This window comes from Chamaea fasciata, unplaced genomic scaffold (assembly GCF_029207755.1).
Source record: "Chamaea fasciata isolate MVZ Bird 193981 ecotype frontalis unplaced genomic scaffold, bChaFas1.0.hap1 SCAF_7, whole genome shotgun sequence".
Lineage (NCBI taxonomy): Eukaryota > Metazoa > Chordata > Aves > Passeriformes > Sylviidae > Chamaea > Chamaea fasciata.
In genome coordinates, this window is record NW_027094092.1 from 28,495,841 (window position 1) to 28,519,356 (window position 23,516).

General features: G+C 37.7%; 1 protein-coding gene across 2 annotated transcripts in view; it reads left to right on the forward strand.

Annotated features, from left to right (window-relative positions):
- COX16 (cytochrome c oxidase assembly factor COX16) overlaps window positions 1-23,001 on the forward strand; it is a 45,424-nt gene extending 22,423 nt beyond the window's left edge. For both annotated transcript variants that reach the window (XM_066188195.1, XM_066188196.1), the window contains exons 3-4: window positions 8,353-8,415; window positions 22,637-23,001. In XM_066188195.1, the coding sequence (XP_066044292.1) occupies window positions 8,353-8,415; window positions 22,637-22,753 (180 nt within the window). In that variant the 3' untranslated portion in view covers window positions 22,754-23,001. The remainder of the gene's footprint in view (window positions 1-8,352; window positions 8,416-22,636) is intronic.
- The last annotated feature ends 515 nt before the right edge of the window (window positions 23,002-23,516 follow it).

The window sequence follows — 23,516 nt, forward strand, 5'->3', positions numbered from 1 at the left end:
AAGAAAATAGTGTGTGATGTACAAGTGTGTTACAAATTCTAGTAATTTAAAGTGTAAGTGATTTGGGAAATTAAAAGCTTTTTGTAAGTACAAAGTATTAGAATATGATTTTGCTTCTTACTATAAAACCTCACTAGATGTCAGTGTGCAAAGTATTTTCCCTTAAGTGCAATGCGAACTGTAGAATAAGAAGTGTTAATTCCTTCAACACATGCAGATTTTAAGATGGCAGTTATTAGAATTTGGTGGTAATTTATTTGTAGAAATGTGTTTTCAGAGCATTGAAAACAATTTTGAGAAGTTCACACTGGATTCTAAAAATTGTTTCTGTTGAAAAAGACATTAAGAAGTCAAAATTTGTTTCATTACTCAATAAATTTCTGTAAAAAACATATGTACTGTAAATCAAAATGATATTTTAAATAATAATTCAAACCATTTTTAAGTTTAAAAACTGCAGACTATTTGGTTTAATTGTATATTCTTGATTATTTTCAGTGAGAAAAAACAATGTATATTTTCTTGCTGTTGATTTCTGGAAATTGGAGTTGTTTGTATGGGGGTAGCAAGTATATTTTCACATGGCTCAAGATAGGGCTTAGGCATTAACTTGCCCACTTAGAGAAGGAAAAAACCCTCTGATTTTAACTCTGATTAGGGAAAGCATTCCTAATGTATTAGTGTGCTTGTGTATTGTTTTAACTGTGTTATGTTTTTATATTATGTTTAAAGGATCAGACTATCTCTGTTCCTATATGAGAAGGTTGGTTGTTTGGAGTTTTTTGGGAGCTGGGGATTTTTGATCATTTCTGGTGTTATTTTATTGAAGCTTCAGTGCTTTTATTGAAGGTTTAGTCTCCTATGGGATAGACTTTTCCCTTTAAATTACTTCCTTTGTGTTTCTGAGCTGACACACCAAGCGAAAAATAGTGGTTTGGATATTGTATGGTGCCTTTGGTTTCACTTTGGTACAAGTGAGCTGCTGCCAGGAACAGTTTACAGCTAAGCCTAACTGAACAGCCAGCGAGCACCTGGACAAAGGTATTCCTGCTGATGTACAGAACTAACAAGGACACCCCCTCCAATCCTCTTCTGTCTGATAGTACAGCACTGAAAAGATTCAGAGGAGATGAACACAGGCTGCTTCCATGCTGCCTTTAGCTGCCAACTCACGATTTCTCTCTTGAAGTTACTTGCTTTGAGCAGAAACTTAAGTGACCTTCATGTTTTTCGGAGCTACCACAAAGAAGTTGATTCTGGTCAAAGTTAGGATACGACTAAGGAAGCCATAAGGGGAAAAAAAAAACCCCTATAAACTATATTTACGCTAGTTTTCCAGCTTGAACTTGCATAGTAGGTATGTAACCGTTGAAAAAGAAATCTTCAAAAAATATGACCAAAACCACCTGACTCTGCTGGAGTTGCATCCAAAGTTGCATTTTGGATTGTTTCTAGCTGTTACATATATTCTATATAGAGGCAAAAAGGGTGGGTTTTTTTTCCTAAAGACTGACATCACAAATTTACACCTTTTTTTTATACCAAAAGGAACATTTTTTGTACTGAATTTTACTGTGAAATTAAATTTATGCTAGCATACTCAGAGCCAAGGTTTACAAGGTTTACTAATTTGGTATAAATCATATAAATAAATGTGCAACCTAAAATCAAACTGGATGTGAAAGCATACTAAAATTAATTAAACTATGAATGCTTCTTTTCAGAACTGAAAATTCTAGAACCTTTGTTAGTTTTGTTGACCTTATATGTGAGAAATCTAGATATGCTTAAATGTTTGCTGAAGTATGGGATAGTTTGGCCATTACACTAGCCTTAATTGCACTTCCCATGACATCACATGAAAAGGTCTGGTCCAGAGTTTGGGACTGTCAGTCTTTTTTTGATCAATCTGGAAGCAAGTACAAGGTTTGGATTTTGAGAGATCACTGGTGCACTGTGTACTGAAACTCTGGGAAGTGCTGCTGTAACAACATTTTATATTGCTCCTTTGGAAATGTCTGCATTGATTTCTGTCAGAGGCTGGATGAAATGTTTGTTTGTTTTTGTTTGGGTTTTTTTGTTGTGTTTTTTTTTTTTGTTTAACTGTCTGTATTCTATGCAGATCATAGGAAAAAGTCAAAGGACACAAAGCTAGGGTTTACATCTAGTCTTAGCTGTCTCCCCACTGTTAGTAAGTATTCCCATCCAGTCGATATCCTTGGATCATATCCTATGCAGTGCAGAATCACAGAGTCATGGAGTTGTTTGGGTTGGAACCTTAAAGATCACCTAGTTTCAGCCCCCTTCCACGGGCAGGGGTGCCTTCCACTAGACCAGGTTGCTCAAAGCTCCATCCAACCTGGCTTCAAGCGATTACAGGGATGGGGCATCCACAGCTTCTCTCCCAACCTGTTCCAGTGCTTCACCACCCTCACATGAAAGAAAGTAGCCTTATGTAAGTGGGGTTTTTTAAAAATATATTAAATATTTAGGTAATATAGTTGAAGGGTTGTTGTGAATGAAGTTGCACAAAAATGGTATGTTTTGCCTTGCCCTTCTCTGTTACCTGAGACTGGATGCCAAAGAGCTTGGCATAAGTACAACCCTTGTTGTACCTTACAACCTCTACAAGCTCTGTTCTTTTAATTTCTTAAGTAGAACAGCACTCAGCTTGGCTGTAGATTACACTGCATTTCCTGAGTCCTGGGATTTATCCTCTCCTGTCTACAGCTTCTCACTCTGCTCATAAACCACAACTTAGAATATTTATGACACAGACTTCTGTAGCAATTTATGGGAGTCTTCTCAAGGAAGATTAAGGTTGACTGATCCACTCAAGATTGCTGATTTTTCCATTTAGAGGAGTTAGGCATATGATAAACGCTTTCAAAGAAGATACGCTGTGGGAGAGCTAGAATTGGTAATTCTGGTTTACTCTTAAGTTTAAAAAATGGGAGGGGAGAACAAACTGAAAAATTTCATATGAACAGTCATTTTATGGACTCTCTGTGTTGTGGATACTGCAGGAAAATTGTGTCCCGTCTATTTATGCCGGGAGGGGCAGATGGAAAAATAAAAATCTGAATCCTAATTCATGTTCATTAAATTCAGGCCACTGTCTTCTCCCATTTCCAAAGCTGAAATCTGTTTCAGAGGGATATTATTTTGTGGAAGACAGGGTAGGAACAGAAACTCATTTTTTAGTAAAAATAACAAACTAGTTTTAGAGTAGAAATGTCTTCTACTGTTTTCTGGAAATGCTTGCTAGAGGGAAAGTTCTGTAAAACTTTGGCATACAAATATTTGGTCAATACATGCCAGGACACAAGTATTCAATGTACTGCACTGACGTATGTGAGAGGAGGCTGTTAAAAGCACAATCCTCTTTTCATGATGTGGCTGTCTTCTGACAGTTTCCTTGTGTAGTTACTGAACCCATCATTTTAGAAGATGTAATATATTCAAGTCTTGGTTTGCTCTGAAGCCCGTGGCCACAAACACTACATGGACAAATAAATGGTAATGTTTATAGCATAGAAAGACTGCTTGTGAACATGGGCTATTTGAGTTACAGATCCAGGCATATATGTTCTGTGGACAATAGGGATGTTACCCTGGAAATGGGAATGTTGGTCAACTTGGTGATCCTCTCTGTATGCTGAACAGGAGCAACACTGCTATTCTGCTTTGTCTTCTTGTGTTTCACAGAATCATATAATAATTTGGGTTGGAAGAGACTTTCAAAGGTCTTTTAGTCCAGCAGTTCTGCAAGGAGCAGAGACATCTTCAAGTAGAAAAGATTGCTTAGAGCCCCATCCAGCCTGACCTTAAATGTTCCCAGGGATGGGGCATTCACCACGTCTCTGGGCAACCTGGGCCAGTGTCTCACCATGCTCATTATAAAAAACTTCTTTCTTATACCTGGTCTAAATCTACCCTCTTTTATCTTAAAACCGTCAGCCCTTGTCCTGTTGCTACACACTTTGCTAAAAAGTTTGTCTTTCTTGTAAGCTCCCCTTACTGAAAGGCCACAATCAAGTTTCCTCAAAGCCTTCTCTTCTCCAGAATGAACAAACCTGGTGCTCTTAGCCTGTCCCCATGTGGAGAGGTGTTCCATGCCTCTAAAGGGGGTAGTGATGGTGTTCTCTGAATTTCAAAAGGGGGTAGTGATCGTATTCTTTGGGCTCCCTTGTGGAAGATCTATCCTTTCCTTATCCTGGAGCTGAAGTTAGTGACATTCACAAATTTCTCAGTCACTCTCTACCTCTATTACTTGTTTCTGAGCCAAAATTAACTGTGGTCAATGAGTATCAATACGAAATTGCTATCTGGAGATTTTTTTAAGTAGCAGCACTTATAGGTTTATAACTGTACCAGAAATACTTGTGTCACAAACAAAAAATCCACTTTACTGAGATGAGTGTACATTTTTCACAGGGCACTGCAGGAGTCCCTGGTTTGTCAGGGGCTGCAAGCAGCAGTTATTCCTGCTTTGCTATATAATGATGCCTCTTGTCTGCACCCCAAGGTGCACCATCTTTAACACCAGAAATGCTGTCCAGGTTCTAATTGTAAAACTGAAATGTCAGCCTTAAAATGAGAAGCGTCAGCCTAATTTTAAAAAGGTTTTTAGCTACTTACAGCCTCAAGTAGCTGCCTACTAAGATTTCTAAGAATGTTTTTGTGCTTAACCTCTATTACTTTTAGCTGTTAGGAATCTTTTTAAAGTCTGTTTCTTTGGGAATCTTTTGAAGTTAAGTAAGGGTAAATCTGAAGGAATGGTGGGAGTGTAAAATGGGACAAAATTCTAATTTGAAACCTGGATTCTTAAACCTTTTCTGAGATTTTTCTGTATTGCACTTACCCTTGCCCTTTCAGTTGATGTAATATGAGATAAGCCTGTATAATGCAAAATACAGAGAATGTTTTATTCATTTTTGCTGCAAGTGCTAAAAAGCAAAAAAAAAAAAGCCCACCCCAGAAAAGGAAAAGAAGTAAAGCCTGTAAAAATTGTATTTATAGTATTGGTTTCAAAGCCTTGCAGACAGCATCTCATGAAGGTTGTCTAAATACTTGCATCAAGTATTTCAGTAGTCTTTCAGTAAGAATTTAATGTGAAGTTATGTTGTAATTATACATGCACACATCTTTGAATTCTACATTTAGAGACAAAGTTTGAATTTAAATGGATCTTAAAGGAGCAGCTGAGATTTTGCTGAACAGAAGAGTCCTCTAGTGTAAAGGAATATCTTTTCTATCCCTTCCTGCCTTCTAAATAATGGTGGAGAGGGCACTGTCAAGCTGTTACAGCATTTGGGCTTCGTCTGCTGCCATCATCATATTTGCTAATACAGATTTGTATCCATAATTTAGCTGAAGATCTGTTTGCCAGTGCATAGCTGAATACTTCTAGCTCATTTGGCAGTATGTGTTGGCATAGCAGTCATCATGGAGGCAAAATGTATGTTTGTATTTGGATCTTGTGGCAGATGTGTAACACAACGGAGCTACTGCTTTGGCATGAGCACTTTCCTGGCTCTGCCCCCATTTGAAGTGTTCCCTGGTTATGATCTGTGATTGTGGCTCGTAGTGATGTTTATCTGCCTTTTCAGAATGAAAATAGCATCGTTCCTGTTCTTTTTTCTGGTTGTGCTTGTGATGTTTCAAAGATAGCTCAGCATCGTACAAACACAGTGGAAACAAAACTTTATAATACGCTTTTTCTCAACTTCTCTATGGGTTCCTAAAACAATTTGTAACCCATCCATCTCATTTGGTAGCTGAAAAGCTGGGGGTTTGCAGTCAAGGCATTAGAAGGTGCAGGTGACTGAACTACTGTGCAGGCTCAAGTATGTTTAAATTATTCTGTGTGAGTAAGTATGTATGTAGGGAACAAAAAAGATAAAGAGAAGAGGAAATACATACTTGCTCCTCCTCTTTTACTTTTTTTTTGGTGGAACTTGGGGCAAAAGAACGGGTTTTGCAGAGTGAGCTTAAGATTTGCATGTAGTTTGCCCTCAAAACAGGGTTTCACTCGTCTTTTTGGATAAGTTAATTTGCCGAATAAAATTTCTGCTTCCTAAGAAGCAGCAGTCTCTGTTCATTTTGCATTTACAGGGTATTTTTTAAAAAGAAATTTCAACTAGGCTCCTTCATTTCTGCATTTTTTTTTGTTAATATTAAAGCTACAGCCTCAAACTGGAATGCTGTGTCTCAGTTTTAGCTGTCTTTGTGCAGGCAGAGGAGACTGAAGACAGGAGAAAGTCGGAAGACAGAAAGGGTTGGAAAGAAGGAGAAGCAACAGTAGCTTAACTGATTATTTGCCTTTGCCTTACGCAGATGTGGCCATGCAAACACAAGACATTAAACAAACACACTAAAAATTGATAATGGGTATATTGAACTGTTTTTGTAAGTTAAATTGTGGCTGTAGTTAATTAAGTAAAAATGATGTTTCAACAATGATACTTTGCCTTATTATTAAAAGAAGGGAAAATGTAGGGTGAAATAAAACTGTTGCTGCCTTACTTACTGGAGCTTTTATTTCCCCTTGTCCATATGTGTATTGTGAGAACACAAAGCATAACAAATAGTGTTTACATTTCGTTCTGAATACAGTGAGGTCCACGATCACTCTTCTCTCTGTGAAAGCAATCTTCAAAGCCTGTCTGGCTGCCCAAAGACTTTGCGTTTCTGCGTGTGTGATGGATGGGTTCGTTGTTCTAATGAAGCATGGCTGTTGTTGGAGGTCGTGGTCACAGGAGAGACACAATCCATCTTTAATGAGGGGCAGTTCTACAGAGGCCTTGAATGCCAAGACAGAGATGGAGCATTTCATTTTTTATTTGATGTAGAGGGCTGGTGCAGAGACACTATCTTGTTTAACGATTTTTTTTTTTTTTTTTAATTACCAGGAAGGTGGGAGCTGTATCCAGTACAAACATTAACCATTTTAAATATTTTGGCTTAGGTCCCAAGTGTACTGAGTCTAGAGGTTACAAATGTGTGTATTTCTATGGCCAGATCACTGATGGGATAGGGAAATCAAACCTCTGGCCATGCACAGATGGTGTTAGACTTGCCTGTCTGAGCATCCGTCCTTAGGAACTGAGGTCTCACAGGCTGCATGCTAACTACTAGACAGTGTCTGTAATCAAGGGGAACATTATGGCTTAAGGAAATTCTCCAGAGCAATTCTCATCAATACACATAGTAGATGTGTGTTTTAAGTACCTCTGATTAGTAGGAACTCATTGTTAGGGAAGAATCTGAAGGTGGATCTTCTCTTCGGCCAGGCAAATTCTGTTGTGTGTATGCCCTCCTTTTTGTTTTCTAGACTACATGTAGATGGTTGAAGTTGGTTGTGATGAGGGTTACTGAGCCCTTTTCATTCAGACCAAGAAGCAGCAAATTAGGAGTAAGAACTTTTCTTCACTGAATTAGTTGTAGTTGTACTAGTGTACGAGGGATGTAGAACTACACAAGAATTACCAGTTTCCTTACACATCTATTTTGGTTTTTAAGCTCTAAAAATGAGATTGTTCTCTCATGGTGGATTTATTTGATATTTTAATTAGGTTGCCTAAAGACTGTGTCTGAATACTGTGTATGTGGCTGTTTGAGAAGAAGGTAAAATGCTTTCTCTAAGCGTGAAGAGTGCTAATTATTTTTTTCCCCTTAGCTTCTGCTCTTAGACCTGTGGGAGACAGATGTTATTTAGCAAAGGGAGGGATGAACATCACTTCTTCCGGGCTCAGAAGTTATAATGTGAAATTGTCTGCTGTGGTTCATTGACATGTCTGTTGTTAGATTTGTTCTTTCAATAAGCATCTCTGAAAGGTGGCAGGAAACACCAGCACTGTCAGAACAGAATCAAAACTAGGAAAGTGTTGTGTGTTCACCAGAAAATTGGAAATTCAGCTCATGCTTAGACTTTGAACCAGGATATATTGTATACCTACTCACTGAACTCAACATCCAGGAGTATAATATCTTACACAATCCCAGTTTTATCTTTCTTGCGCTCATTTTATTTTTTTAAGCTTTGTTTAGTTTAACAGTTTTAAACCTAACAGGTAAGGATTTAAGTATCTAAAGTAATGCAAGTGCATAGCTGTAGTTAAAAATGTGTTTTCCTTTGGAGTTCAATAATTTGGCAGTTGACCTGTTTCTTTTCAGCCTGATTCTTGTGCTGTGTTCATCATCCTGGTATTGGAACAAATGGCACATAAACTCTTTTACAGGAGAGGAGGGTTTGCATGTACCAATATTCAGTTTATTTGAGGTTAAGATTTCTTTAAAAAAATATTCTTAAAAGCAAACATTTTTGCTGTATGTTTGTTTGTTTTTCAGGTTGATCCAGCTTTGAAAGAAAAATTAAAAAAGAGCACTGTGACACTGGAATCTGAATATGAGGTAAAATAAATTTGTTGCCTGGGGCCCATAACCTTCATTGCCCTTGATTACCCTGGCCGCTGGTGGGTCGTATCTGTCCCTAACTAAAATTAGATCAACCATCTGCTTTTGACTCACTGATGTCCAATAAAAACAAGGTTTTATGTAAAGAAAGGTTTTTGAATACATAGTGCTTCTTTCTGAACACAGCTTTACTTTGATTTCCAGGCGTCAAGTACAGTGGTACAAATAAATTCACTATTTCTGTGGTTAACCTAGTTTATAAATGTAGAGCTGATGTTGGCCTTAGAGGAAGTGTGTGTGAATGTAAGTGAGCACTTCTACTGCATGAGTTTAGATGATCTTTAGACCAAATTACAGAACAATGTGCACGATGTACTTTATGTTATTTCCTGCTTCTGAGATTTATGTGTATCTTTGAAGCAACTGCCATTCCTTTTACATGGTTTCAGAAAATTTTGTAGAGAAATAGTTCACTCTTCCCTCAACATTGCATTTTCTTCAAATATTACTGAGCACTAAAATGTCTGTTTTGACCACTTCAGTATCCAGAGTCTCATAAATTTTCAGGCCTACAAAAAGCCATGTTAGAAAAACTGGAAAAAGCCTCCTTGTGACCAGGAACAAAGGATAAAGCTATTTTAGATTATTCCTAGTGTTTTAAAATTATTTGAATCAAATGTCCAACTAACACTTCATCTATCTCTGTGGCCTTTAGGCTGAAAAGAGATTTTTGTTTTCTCCCCATACCACATTTCTGTCACAAGCCTTTGAAGATCTCGATTGCACTTACTGCTCTCATACTTAGGTGTCCAAATGGCAGTACATGATGTTGATAATAAAATTTTACTATTTGATTACTCTTTTGTGATTTGTCTGAAATAAAAATAAAATTTACCTTTTGTATTTTCACAGGCCTGATTTCACAAAATATTTTCTAGTTTTTACCATTATTGCAAATAGTTTTGGCTCTTCCCCACTATAAAGAATTGTGATTTCTGGTGCAGGGAATAACAAGATAGAAAGTTCCAATGGAGACTCAAAACTTACAAATCCATTAAGATCTGATTGCCTCTGGGATTACTGTCTCTCAGTTTCCATTCAATATACTGTAAGGCTGCTCTGATTTATTTATGAGGAAGAAAAGTAAAAAGAACCACAAGCAGTCAAAAGAATCACATCTCAAACTCAATACCTAACCTCAAAATCAACAGATCTGTATTCAGATATACCGTACTTTTTCTTCAGAAGATGAGTAAATTGGTTAAGGATAATATTTAAATAACCATAATTCCATTATCTTTATGGATAAATCAATGCTAATAAAATACATTTGGCATAATAATATATTACAAGCCATCTTGGGTAATGAGACTCTTTTCTGATGGACAGAAATGACAGAAGAAATCTTATTTTTTTTTCTTAATCTAAACTGTAGAGAGTTCCCAGACTGAAATTCTTCCAGAGTAGTGCTTGGGTGTGATAGAGGGCAGATCAGTTCAACAAAACAAATGGATTTGCATAATGAAAATAGATTTGAATTATTGTTTTGAAATCTCATATCAAAATATCCTTTAGTATGGGCACCAACTTGCAAGCACATATTAATTTCTTGCTTCAGTGAAACTCATGAAACTACCAGCAGTTGTGCACATACTCTGCAGGCTCCACACTAAGTGTGTGACAATTTTAAGTCACTGTTACCTCTGTATTCTAATGACAAAATCTAACCAGTCATGTCAGTTACAACTGACATTTATGAGTGTAGTTTTCTGTGGACCCCGTCTTTTCCAGACTAGAGGGGTTTGGGTAGACTTTTTTCTCCTTTATTTTTTGACTTGTCCAAAATACAGCTCTTAGGAACACCTTCTAATTCAATATATAGGTCACATTGAAGGATTACACTGGTGGCTGTTACTAAATATGGTGTGATAAGAGATCAAGGGCAGTTAAAAAAAAGTTGCCATTTTGATATGTAAAGCCTTATTTTACAATATTATTAGCATTATATCTGCAGCTGTTACTGAGGATACCAAGCCAACTCTTTTGAAGCGTGGTTGCCTGATATATGCAAATGTCCTTTGGCCCTCCCCAAGACTTTTAAAAATATCTTACTCTCCTTACAGAAATGTACATATTGAATACATACTGAATTCTTCTAGAATGTCATAAATTCTTCTGTAAGCATACCTATATGCCTTTATGGGCATATTGCAAAAAATACAGATGTTTTCAAAATTTCAAACATGTCAAAATCTGCATTTTGTCTCTGATGTGGTGGTTGTGGTGATGTAAAAAGTTATAATCACAAATCTAATTTATTGTGAGGAAATTACCATAAAGGCATTTCTTACCTTCTGTTTTACTTAATTATATCTTCTCAAGCTATAAAAAGTTTATTTCATACAGGAATGTTTGTGGTCAGGATACTATTTTGAGGAAGGAAGAATTTACATGTGTAATTCATACCGCATTTCTTGTATCTCAGATCTGTTAATAATGGCATTTATCTTGTGTCTTGGGACATGCCAGAGGAGCAAGCTACCTTTGCCTGCACTCTCCATTGTTTATGCATTCCTCTCACACAATTTTGTGTCCTCATATGACCAATTAGTCCCTGCTGCTCCCCTTTGCCTAATAAATCACAGCTCTGTCCACTAGTGATGCTGGTACTAATTGAATGTAGTTCTGCTGCTGAGCTGGGCCTTGTAGAACACACTGGAAAAAATGTCAAGTGTTTGACCTGTGACAAAAGCCTAGAGTATTTTATTTGAAAGGACAAAAATACTGTTTGAAAAAGGGAGATAAAAAACCTGATTAATATGATGAGTGAAAACCATTCTTGTGGTTGTTTAACAATCGCAGTACATTCTTCTTCATGTATTTAATGCAGTCTCAAAATAGTATTCCTTATTCTAGCACTTGGTTTCTGTACTTCTGCAAAATTATTGGTCTAATACACACTAGAAATCTGGCCTTAGTTACATCAGACCCCAAAATATAGAATTGTTGTTAAGGGTTTTTCTAGAAAATAAAGCTTCCTTTAGAATTTACTAACATTTTGCCATGGAAAAAAATCATTTCAGTTTGAATTAAATATGTGATATTCAGTGGGAATCAATAGCAATTGAAAGTAGAGGAAAAAATATCCCAATAAAAAAGAAGTGAAGGATCGCTATGGAAACAGTAAATGACTTAGTTATAAAGCAGGGAAGACTGATAAAAGAGGCTAAGGGCATCAGAGCTGTCTGATAAGTAATCTGGCAAGGATAGGGGTAAGAGGATGGTGTTGCAGCAAACCAAGAATCAAATAATGAGGATGTAAAATAATAAGTAACCATGTTGGAAAAGTAGCAACATTCAGAAAGCCTATCTGTGTTTTTTTAGAGAAAAAAGTCCTTTGTATTTGAATCAGATGTGCTTCCAAACCAATTATTAATCAAACAAGATGTTATTTAATACCTACTAGACTCTGATGGTTTATAGCCATTTGAAGGATGGGCTTGGAAGAAGTGGCTGCTGAAAATTTCAGTCTGGGAATGATGGTTCTCTGGGAATCATCACTGGGCAGGAAGGTGATAGTATTAAAAGAGTTCTGTGAGATTTGGGACATATAGGCAATACTGAGTACTTTTTTCAGTGATGTGAAAGAAATTGTGAAATCATTACTAATGTGCAAGTGATATGAGAATATTGCAATTGTAAAAGTATGGCAAGGCAAGGGCAGAGAGCTGTTCATATTACTTGCTAAGATGGGCCCATTAAAAGTACCTTTTAGAGTAGCCAAAGTTATTAATTTAAAAACCTGAAAATACAGGCCAGAGTGGACGGCATTCTGAAAAGCAGCAACTCTGCAAAAGATTTAGGAGTCAGTGAATAAATAATTCAGCTTGATCTTCTAGTGTGATCTTGTGGCACAAAAGGTAATTCAGTGTATAAATATAAACAGGAATGGTAGATGCAGGAACAGGTGATTTTACTTCTGAGTGTGGCACTGATGAAGCTGGGCATGAAATTCTGGTTCTCCTTTTGGTATCTGGGTTTTGAGCAGGGCTTTAAGAACAGTTAGGTTGCAGAATAGGCTGACTGTACTAACTTAGGCCTCCAAAAATTCCTTAAAAGAAACTTAAAGATTTAAATCATACTAAAGGTACTGAGAAGAACGGTGGTTTCATATAAATACTTTCAGAGGAAGAAAGTGATTGCGATTGAACATTTTTTATTGCAGAAAATATAGTAAAATTAGAAGTAAGATCTGTTCTTAGTAGCTGGGAACATAATTTGAACAGAACAGCAAGAAAAATGAGTCTTTTGTGTTTCAGAATATCAAAACTGTAAAGCTTTACAAAGTTTTCCCTCAGCTGGTTGCAGGGATGGTCTAATTGACGTAATAGGCTGGTCTGCAAATGGTCAGACTAGAGAATGCTGCATCCTTGACTTAAAGAGTATTGAGCAGGTTTTGCTCCTTATAATTTGATAAATCACAAAAAGTCAACATTAGCTCTGGACAGAAGTTTTTAAATTGTTTGTCCTGAGAATTACAGCAAAATACTCGTAATTGCAGTATTAAAATGTATGTTAAGGACAGTTCAAAAAATTAAAAGTAGATATATGGAGAGGTGTTTTGGGAATATAACCTATATATTTACTGTCTTAAAAGAAGAATTTGAATAAGCTCTTCTGAATAAGACTCAGGCCACTTATTGCTCATTTGGCATAACTTCAGAGATTGTGGTGCCAGCAGAATGGATGAAACTTTTTTTTTCAGGGAATGACAGTGTAGTAAAACACAGTAATTGCATTTGAGTGTGTGGACATCAGGAATGCTCTAGAAGGAAATCCCTGGATGCCAGTCATTGAAATCTGCAAGTATCTTGTTGCTGTCATTATCAGTACCAGAGGATTACTGATTTTGTTGCTGTTTAAGAATTAACAGATTACTGTACTGAACTGATTTGCTTCAATATCTGTGAAGATACTGGTGGCTAAATGCCTTGAACTGTTAGAGAGCTGACACAGATGTTGGGAAAATATCCCTCCTTAGTGCTTGTTATGACAATAAATAGGTTGAGATAAATAAAGAGGTTGAGTTACTTTTCTTCTCCCTTTAATCACTCTGTTCCTTCCATGTGCTCTTCTTTCTTGGTGCATTGTCCAGCCTAGCCATTAGATTCCAGCTGCCCTCCAGGTTGTGTCTGGGACAAACTCAGTTTCTTGTATTTCAGTTTATTCGCATGTGAAATGTTCTTTTAAGTTTTTATTTCATTGTGAGTCTTCAACACAGTGCTTTGTAGAGAAGTACAAAGTCATGTTATTTTATCATCAATAGAAACTGCCCTGGGAAAGGATTTTAGTTCAAATGGTTTGTGTTAGGCATTTTATTCTGAATGGATGTTCAGTCCATAGCCAACCTATACTTTTGACCTTTTCTTCTTGACATATCAGTAGTTTCCTGTACCATAGTTCAATGTGTTCAAACTATAAACTGTGTTCATAGTTTTTCATAGAGAAACACAAGAAGGTGGATTTTGGTGATGGGTATGGCACAGGAAGAATTGTGGTGGAAAAGCCTCTTGCAGGAAGAAAGACAGCCTCCAGAGTAAAGTTCATGGGGTATCACTTTTTCTGATGTTGTTTCTGGAATGCATCTCCATTTAATTGTCCTGTAAATTCTTTCCTGGTCGTCTCTTAGCACAGGATTTTTCCGTAACTGAGAGGTGTTTCTTTCATATATGTTGCATTTGCACTTTCCTTATCCAATAAGAAGACACTGATGTCTCACAGATGAAAACAAGGTGAGTGATTACCAATCGGACAGCAAACATGGTTGGGACTGTTACAGATAATCTCTTCTCATCACCCTTTCTCCTCTCTCCAAAACAGAATCCCTAGTACCAATTTGCATTCCATGTGTGTTTTCTTGGTTTTTAATGCCACATGAATCGACCAACTCTTACTATGCTAGGGCCGACACTGAGTGTTGTCTCAGTCACAAAAAAAACCCCAAAAGTTTGAATAGGGCAAATTGTATGCACACATCATGGCTCCATTCTTTCATTTATTGCGTTAAGGAATGCTTCCAGCTTCTGCCAGGCAGCCGGTGTGGGGAACTTGTGCAGCTGGCTAGGTGAAAATGCTGAGTGCTTCTGCCTTGCTAATGGGCCTCCAGCGGGGAATTGTTGGATCTTTGGTATGAAGTATCTCTGTAGTAACTTTAGTGTAGTGTGTGGGTAATTACCTACACAGCCTCAGCTGTGCATGTTTCTCTCACTGTCTCCTTCTTAAGATGATACAGCAAAACAGATAATTTTGAAGGAAGTTCTTGTCTCAGCAACCAGGCAAAGTGGCTTTTTGTAAGCAAATCCTCCTGTTTGTTTTTCTTAGACTTTTTTCTTTGTTTTCAGCAAATTTCAAAAACACTATCTGGAATATTTTGTGATCGCCAGTGTACTTCCAGATGATGTCCATATGACAATCAAGTCTAAATGTGAAATGCTTTAAAAATTAATTTACAATTCTTACATGTTCTTTGCTTCTCAGATTATTGTTACTCATCATTATTTGATGTTCAAACTATAATATAAAAATATACTCTGCTTTAGCAAGTTACCGTCAGAGAATGGGTTACTGTTTGTCCTAACAGGCTTACTGATCAAACAGAAAAATTATACGTGAGATTCTGGTGGAGGCTCACCATGGAGTTTGCACACTTCTTAGCTCAATAGTCAAATTTCTAAAAATTGAATGGAGTAGTTCCCAAGTTTAACCCCTGACTTCATTGTGTGTCTGGTAAAACTTGGTATTTGCCCTGGAATAGCTGGGAGGCATCACTGAAGTTCAAAGGCTAAGGGAAATGGTGTTGGTAATTCAGTATGTAATAATCCATCTTGTTTGTAGCATCTTCCCCTCAAGTCGTTGGAGAGCCAGTGTCTCCCTGTGCTATCTGACATAAATAGTCTTTAAGCACAATGCAGTTCAAAACCAAAATACCTTCCAGCTATAGAAAGACCCCAGACCTTAACTTTTAAAACTTCATGCTTGTAAAAATTTAAAAAGATGCCTTGGTCTTTCTAAGAAAGAAGTCTTTCTGATTTGATTTGAAGACCTGTTGGTTCTGATAGAATAAAAAGTAGAGTTATTCACATATTATTTGTGAACTGTACATTCAGCAGTATTGCTGAGACGTAGCTTTACTGTTACTGACAGTACAGTATGGGAATAACACTCCTATTACTGTCCTCAGTTAGAAATGGGATGCTAGCCTAAGAGAAGAAACAGGAGGATTCTTTTCCCTGTGAGAAACTGCCCAACAGCACAAATTAAACAATAGGAATTGATATTACTTAAAAACTATTTATGGGTGAAAGATTTGAAATTGCCCTGCCAATATTTAACCCAAATCATAGTTTCTCAACAGAGAAAAGCATTCTGTTTCAGCATATAAGTTGATAGGCAAATTCTGGAAGAGAGGTGAGTGGAAAATCAGCAGGGAAGAGGAAGAGCAGAAGTCCTAATCTACACTAACTGTGTGAATGTTGCCTGAACCAACTGAGACCAGAGTAGAGGGGGAGCATGTGAGAGGCAGGAGACTGAGCCCACCAGTTCACAAGGGTCAATGGCTTGGTAGGGACTGCTGATTTGAAGGAGTGTGGTTACTTTAAAGTAGTTACTTAATGGCCTGGATTTAAGTTTAATTTGACACGGTTGTTGTAAACCTTCTCTAGTTGTTTCTTATGCCCACACACTTCTGTTAGTAGTTTCATGGTGGTAACTGATCATTTCGTGTTGTTTAGTCCTTTGCTGTGGTATTCATTGCAGCTTTTCCCTCTCACATAAGAAATCTTGTTTTTCATATCTCTTCAGAAGGAAAAACACCATGTGTGACTCATGGGTCTCATATTTCTTTATCCTGGTACATTTCATCCTTTTTTAATTAGAGTATCTTTTAATCTTTATTAGAAGGACAGACTGTGACAGATTTTATATACAGAAGGTAAAAAAATTGTCCACACTTCCAAGTATTTGTAGTCTTAGGAAGTTGTTTGAAATAAACCATTTCTGTGGTGTCAGGAGGACTTTCTGGGCTCCAGATAGGGACGTGCTGCAGAAATCTGTGTGCTCTTCTGAGCAGCAACAGAACTGTCAGTTTTTACTCTTACTGGTCTCCTGCACTGTTCAAGTTCACACATCCCTTTCAGTCAAATTCATCTTAATTTAGTTGAAAAAGACGTTGCAAACATCCCAAAAGTCTGTCCCTGGCTGCTCCTATTTTGGAGACATGTGCTGCAGTAACTAGGACATCCCTTTGCAAAATTTAGTATGATACAAACTGAGCAACACCAAGCAGTCAGATTTGGGAAATTCCTTGGTCCTGTTGACTTGGCTGAGTCTCCCAAGTAGTGAATTTAGGGGTAAATCTTAGTAAGCAGCACCTCTCTTTCCGGGGCAGAATAACCATAGCTTGATAAAACTTTTCAATACGAGAGAAATTAAAACTACCCTAAATGTACTTAATTGCTTAATTAAAAGTGGAATTTGCTGAATTTGGGATGTTTGGTCTTGAAGTTGTACTACTGCACTCTTGCTATTATTTATGTTGGGCATTTCTGAGTTTCATTTTTGCTTAGGAAAAGAGAATACACTGAAAGTAAATTACTCTTGCACACATTCTCTTGACTTTATCATAAAGCTTGTGAATCTTTTGGACTGAGAAGTCCATCTTGGGCGATCTGCAGGTGTAATGCATAAATACATAAATTCTCCTCTGAGATTTATTGTGGTTTTTAAGAGGTTCTGAATTTTAAGAAGGAAAACTGCTTGTAAATTAGGAGGCAATCATGGCAAGGCCTAATTCCTGATGGAAGTCTGTCTCATGTTCTTTTCTCTTACGTTAAAAAATCAAGGCTGTGTAATCATGTAGTTTTAACTGAGTGATGTAACTGTTTAGTTTACCGAGCACTTTGTACTTCTATAACACCTTCACATAAAACTATGACAGTACTCTATGAACATTGATTAAACTCTGTGACACCTCTGAGGTGGAGGCAAGTTCTCTTTACATGGGGGAAAAGTTGCACAGAGAAACTGGTGGTGCAGTTTCTCAATACACATCTTCTGTGACATAGTCACTCAAAGATGTTTCTCTTCTCTCTCCATCCAATGTTTCCTTCAGCCAGTTCAAGAGTTTGCATAGTCCTATACTTATATAGGATTTGTTTATAAGCAGTATATCCTTATTTTCCTAAACCATTTTGTTTTTTTTTCTGGTGGAAGCACAGCCCTATATTGTTGAATTGGCATAATTAAAGGGAAAATAACACATGGGGAAAAAGCCTCTTAAACCAGTTCACTATAGGTTAATTAATTGTACCATAGATGAATGCTATTGGATCCCACTGAATTAAGCAACAAAGCCTTTATTGGTTTTTGCCAGTCTTCAGCAAAGCCAAAAGGAGAAGCAGCTCCTGGATACTTACATGCCAATCCCTCTTCACCCCTCCCGTAATTCTTCCCTTAATGAGCAAAAAACAATCTTATTCTGGCCCTAGTTTGCTGCTTACGAACTTGCTTGTTTACTAATATCGTAAAAAATAAACATTCTTTAATTGGAAAAAAATACTTCTTTCTAAACTGAGAATTCAATCACTAATCATGGGCTATTAAATCCCAGATTATTAAATCACTAATTGCAGATATTAAATTATGTCACTTCCTAGGCAAAGTAACACCCAGTTATATTAAGAAAATGAGATGTCAAAAAGATAGCTCTGGGAAAGAGTTATAAAAAAAAAACCCACTAAAGCCTTATCAGTGCTATGATGAAGTTAAGATTTTCAGTCATGCACAAGACAGCAGATTCAGTCTTAGCTGTAATTCTGTACCTCTTCATCTATATATCATTATAGAGCTCCTCAATATACCTTTTGTCTCTTCAAGTTTTTTTAACACCTTTAAAAAACAGACTGTTCAATTGGTTTAATCATTTCACTGCCTCTTACAGCCATGAGGATATTTTCCCCTGGCTCATCTTTTGTCTGCAAATGGGTTTGCTTCCTATAATGATGGGAAGTAATTGTCTCTCTATATCGGAGCTATTTCTTTCTGTGGTGTTCAGCGCAGAATTTACTTCATCAAGATGTGAAGTAAACAGGATTCTCTTATCCCTCCTTTCACATGTGAGAAACTGAGACTAAAACCAAACATTTTTTGCAAGTGGCCACCTTGAATTCACTCAGCCTGAACACTAATGGCTCTAAATGAGTTTCTGCAGACTTCAGTTTGTGTACTCTGGCATGAAGACTATCCTGCAAGAGTAAAATTCAAACTCTTTTTAAAATTTTATTTTACTTTAATGCTGACAGAGTCCTATAGTTGAGCCAGGTTTTTGAACCAGCAATTAAAAAGTGAGGATCTTTTAATGTCCTTTTTGGTACCTTTGCACCAGTCAAGCTGTTTAACAAGTCTTAAAAGTCCAGCGTGGCAAACTTTTTCTTTTTCACTGTCCCTGTCTGAATAACTGCATTTTTTTCCTTGAATTTACAGCTTCTGTCAGTCCTGTACTCTTAAGAGACAGTTTAGCTGATTTAGGGAGAGAATCAGTAGATTTAATGGACTATACTGATCTTACTTTAAACAGCTAATTTTCAATATCCTTTGGGCTGTTTGAGACAAGCAGGAAAAGTGCTGCTGATCTGATCTGATTACATTTCATTGTAGTCTCCAGTGATTGAGTGTTTAGTACATTTGAATTGGGGAAAAGAAGTCTTTTGGTTTTTAGCTTTCCAGTTCATATGAATTTCAGTTTAGTAAAAGCTGGAAATAGTTTAACATGTGATGTTATGTCTTCATAAAGTTAGGTAGGCAGAGTCCAAGTGGCTAAAATGAAAAAAGAAAAAAAAAAAAGAGAAGACCTAGCTAGGCAGAATGAAAGATGTTGAGTTCAGCTTCATCTGAGAGCAGAACTAGCTGCTTATCTGAATTCTCACTGTACAGCTCAGGCAGTCTGAAGGAGCTGTGTAACTTTGTAGCTTGTGCTGCACCTAATTAAGAGGACTGTCAATCCAGTCTTATTCTCATCACCAAGATGAATTTAAAATGTAGCTGTGTGCATGTCTTTAGCCTACATCTAATGCAGCTATTTATTCTGGGATGATTCTGTTGTAAGAATTTTCATGTCAGTGACCAAGCAAAAAGGGTAGGGGTTTCCTCAGTTGTGTGTGAGGTACTGTCCTGGTTTAACCCCAGCAGCTAAGCCCCATGCAGTTGCTCACTCACTCCCCCATGATGGGACGGGGGAGAGATTCAGAAGGGTAAAAGTGAGGAAACTCATGGATTCAGATAAACAGAGTTTAACAGCTAAAGCATAAGGTGCTGGTGTAAGCAAAACAAAACAAGGAATTCATTTACCAATTCCCATGGGCAGCAGGTGTTCAGCCATTCCCAGGAGAGCAGGGCTCCATCACATCTAAAGGTTGCTCTGAAACACACACACCATCTCTCTGAACCTCCCCCTGTTCCTTCTTCTCCCCCCAGCTTTCCATGCTGAGCATGGTGTCATATGGTCTGGGATATCCATGTGGTCAGCTGGGGTCACTTGCCCCAGCTGTGTCCCCTCCTGTGCACCCTCAGCTCACTGGCAGGTGGGGTGGAGTGAGAAGCAGAGACAGCCTTGGCACTGTGTGAGCTGCTCAGCAGTAATGAAAACATCCCTGTGTTACTAACACTGTTTCCAATGCAAATCCAAAACATATCCCTGTACTTGCTACTATAAAAACATTTAACTCTACCTCATCCAGAACCAGCACAAATATACATGGAAAGAGCTATTCAATAGGAAAGCATTGCAGAACAGATTTGCACATCCCCTTTCTGTGGCGATACTTCTTGTGTTTATCCACATGGAACAGGAGTGCTCTTTTATTCCAAAATTGGATAGCATCAGTTCAGAAAGTTGGAATGTCAAATCATTCTGCCTTTTGATGACTGATAACTGTCCCATAAACTCAGTTTTTGCAGATGCGGTCCCATGGTGGTAAGGAAGGTGCTTTCTTCTTATATTGCAGTAAGATACTACAAAGTGCTTATACATGACACAAAATGTTGATGATCTCTAAAAATATAATGATAATAAAAAATACAGTGTTTCTATGTATGCATTGTAACCTTTATTTCTTTATCTTTTAATTGAACAATAGATCTTATTTGTCATCTCAGGCAATACCATTCACTGCACAAAACCCTTGGTTGTTTTATTCTGTCAGCGTGTTTTCTAGGTACCTTTATGATTTCTATTGGAAACTGCCAAGAAACTTTCAGGTACTGGTTTGTTTGGATACTATAGTTTTGAAATGCTTCCTATTTTTGATAAAGCTCCTCTCTGTAAAGCCTTTGTGAGGTTTCAGGGACAAATTAATATGAACTTTTGGTAGAGATCTTCAGTATGCATGTCTCCTTTGATAGACTTCTTTATATAGCCTATCTTTAGATACCACAAGCTTTGTTGTACTGATTTTAGAAGTTGATTAATGTTCAGGCTTCGGGAGACAAACACCTTTGGAATAGTTGAGATCCTCACAGGTGTGTGATACCTTAGTGTTGAATTAAATCAGTGTGGATCCCTTCTGTTAAAGCACAAGGTTATTTTAAGTGTAGTTTCCTTGACACTTCCATTAGAATCAGATGTTAAATTCTGAATTTGCAATCAGAGGGGATAGTTACTGTTGTGTGGGATGTTGAGTACCTTTCCTCCTTCTCTCTCCTTCCATGTCAGCTCAGATCCCTTCTGGTTGAAATGAAGTACCAGCTAAGCATAAGATGTATAAAGTAGTAAAGACAATTCTTCAGAAAGACTTATGCCAACTCTACTGTACAAAAAATTCAGTTGCTCCTACCTTGTGAAAGTCTGCTGTGTTTGTGCATGTGCTCTCATGTATCTTCTGTAGAGTGTTGCCTAATTTATTTTGATATCTGACTAAACTCATTGCAATTTCCTAAATTGTAGAAGTGTCAGGAAACTTTTACGTAACATGAACTAATAGCAGCAGGTCTATTCTGTTATAGCTGTTGGATTTTTCTGCAACTATTATTCAAGTCCCTGGGTGTTTGCCATTTATTTAAATGATTGATGGTAGACAAATTAGGCCACAGGCTTAGGGCAGGGTTAAGTATTTTCTGGTGTATCTTTACAGCATTTGCTGAGATGAGGCCTTGATCACAGATCAGATTTAAGTTCCACTGCAGTACATATCATTCATTACTGGAATGCAGTTTTTCCCTGTTTAGTAGCATCTAGGACAGTGCTGATTCCGGCAGTGGTGCAGGCCCTCTCCTCAGTCTCCCCATCATGCCAAATGTGCTGTTCCACAGTTGGCATGTGAGACTTGAGGTCTGTGTCCTGGGAAGGGACAGCTATGCCTCTGCCAATAGGACTGTGAAGATGCAGTATGTGTTTGTGTTCTTTGGCTGCAGCACATGGTAGGTGAGGTCAGAAGGGCACCTGTTCTTCATTTTTGTTGCCTCTGAGTCATTGGTAGTTCTGAGGGGGGATGGTAGGAGTAGGCAAGAAGGTAATAAAATCTAGTTTTTCAATACCTGACAGTTCACTCAGTTAGCATATCTCATGTATGACTTAGGAAGAGGCCTGTCTGTGGTGGCTGGGAGCCATGGGAAACTAGTTAGCAGAAAGCATTGTATACCTCTCTCAAGTTAAAGCCGCATGGATTGAAGGGGTTTGCACCGTTGCTGTCTCTCTTTGTGCTAGACAATGAATCTTTTCCAGCATGCTTTGTATTTTTGCTGACAGGATACTTCAGCTCACTAATTACAAATCCTTCTGTTTGAGCTATACGAATGCTTATCACTCCTACTACTTCAATGCTTGGCAGACTGGCAGATCTGGAAAACAAGGTGAGAGGAGAAAAAGTGAATACAAGGTATCTTCAGTCTTGCCCAGATACTGCTGTGCTTCCTGTCCTTAAATGTTATTTACCTGCTGACAAGCAGATGCAGTAATGCCTATCTTAGTCATTTATGTAGCTATATGGGTAACTACTAGTTTTTTTTCCTTCTTGTTGAACTTCCCATGCAGGGTAGGTGAAAGTTCATCAACCCAATGGTGGTACTGAGTTTCTTGTGAAAAAAAGAAGTCAATTTGGAATCATATGTACTTTAAATCATGGATCCATCAAGGTGACCCTGTTATTTTTGCTTTGTTTGTCTGCAGAAGCTGGAAAAATCTAACTTGGATAACTGGGAGAACATCAGAGGACCCAGTCCGTGGGAAGATTCCAGGACAGTTCAGAAACAACGGCGGGAGGCTCTCCGTCTCAAGACAGAGTGACTGAGCAAGCCTCCTCTGGTGCCTCTGAAAAAAAAAGTCTCAGGCTGGACTGTCTTATTTTTTAATCCGGTGTCAGGAACAGACATGAGAACATTGGCAGTGAACAATTCAGCTGGTGTGTATATAAGTAACAGTGAGATCAGTCCAAAAGGCACTGTATTATATGAAGCTCTTTCTTTGCATCCATTTGTGTACAGTACCACAGGCTGTATATGTGAATTTTCAATTAAAAAAAGCTGATTATTCTACTGAGAATATCCCATTGTTTTTCAGTCTCTAACATTCAAAACTCCTTCAGCAAGGAATAACATTTCAAGAGTCACTTGTCAGTACCAGAAGTTGTCATCCTAATGAGAACAACAGTGCTGTCATCTAGATGTGTGTGACCAGATAAGTGCTGCTTCAGGGAGCCCCTGCATGACTTCAGGCTCTTTAGCTTGGAAGAGAGTCCACAGGCATATGAGCTGTTCAGAACAGTGAGTCCAATTTTGGCTAAATAATACTCTAGTGTTTCATTTCCAGGGACTCCATAAAGGCATGTACTGTGTGTCAGCCGATAATTGGTCAAATAATATTTGTTTAGCTGTGGTTAAATTTCTGTGATTAGTTTATCAATACTTTCATGCAGTCCAGACCTCTGCACTAGAACCTCTCTGTTTAAATTGGAAGAACTCTTCCTCGCAAAGAGCTGTGCTGCTTCTCTGCGAGTAAAAACTGTAGCAGAATCTTCTTGAGCCACTACAGAGGGGCAAAGCTCATCTTA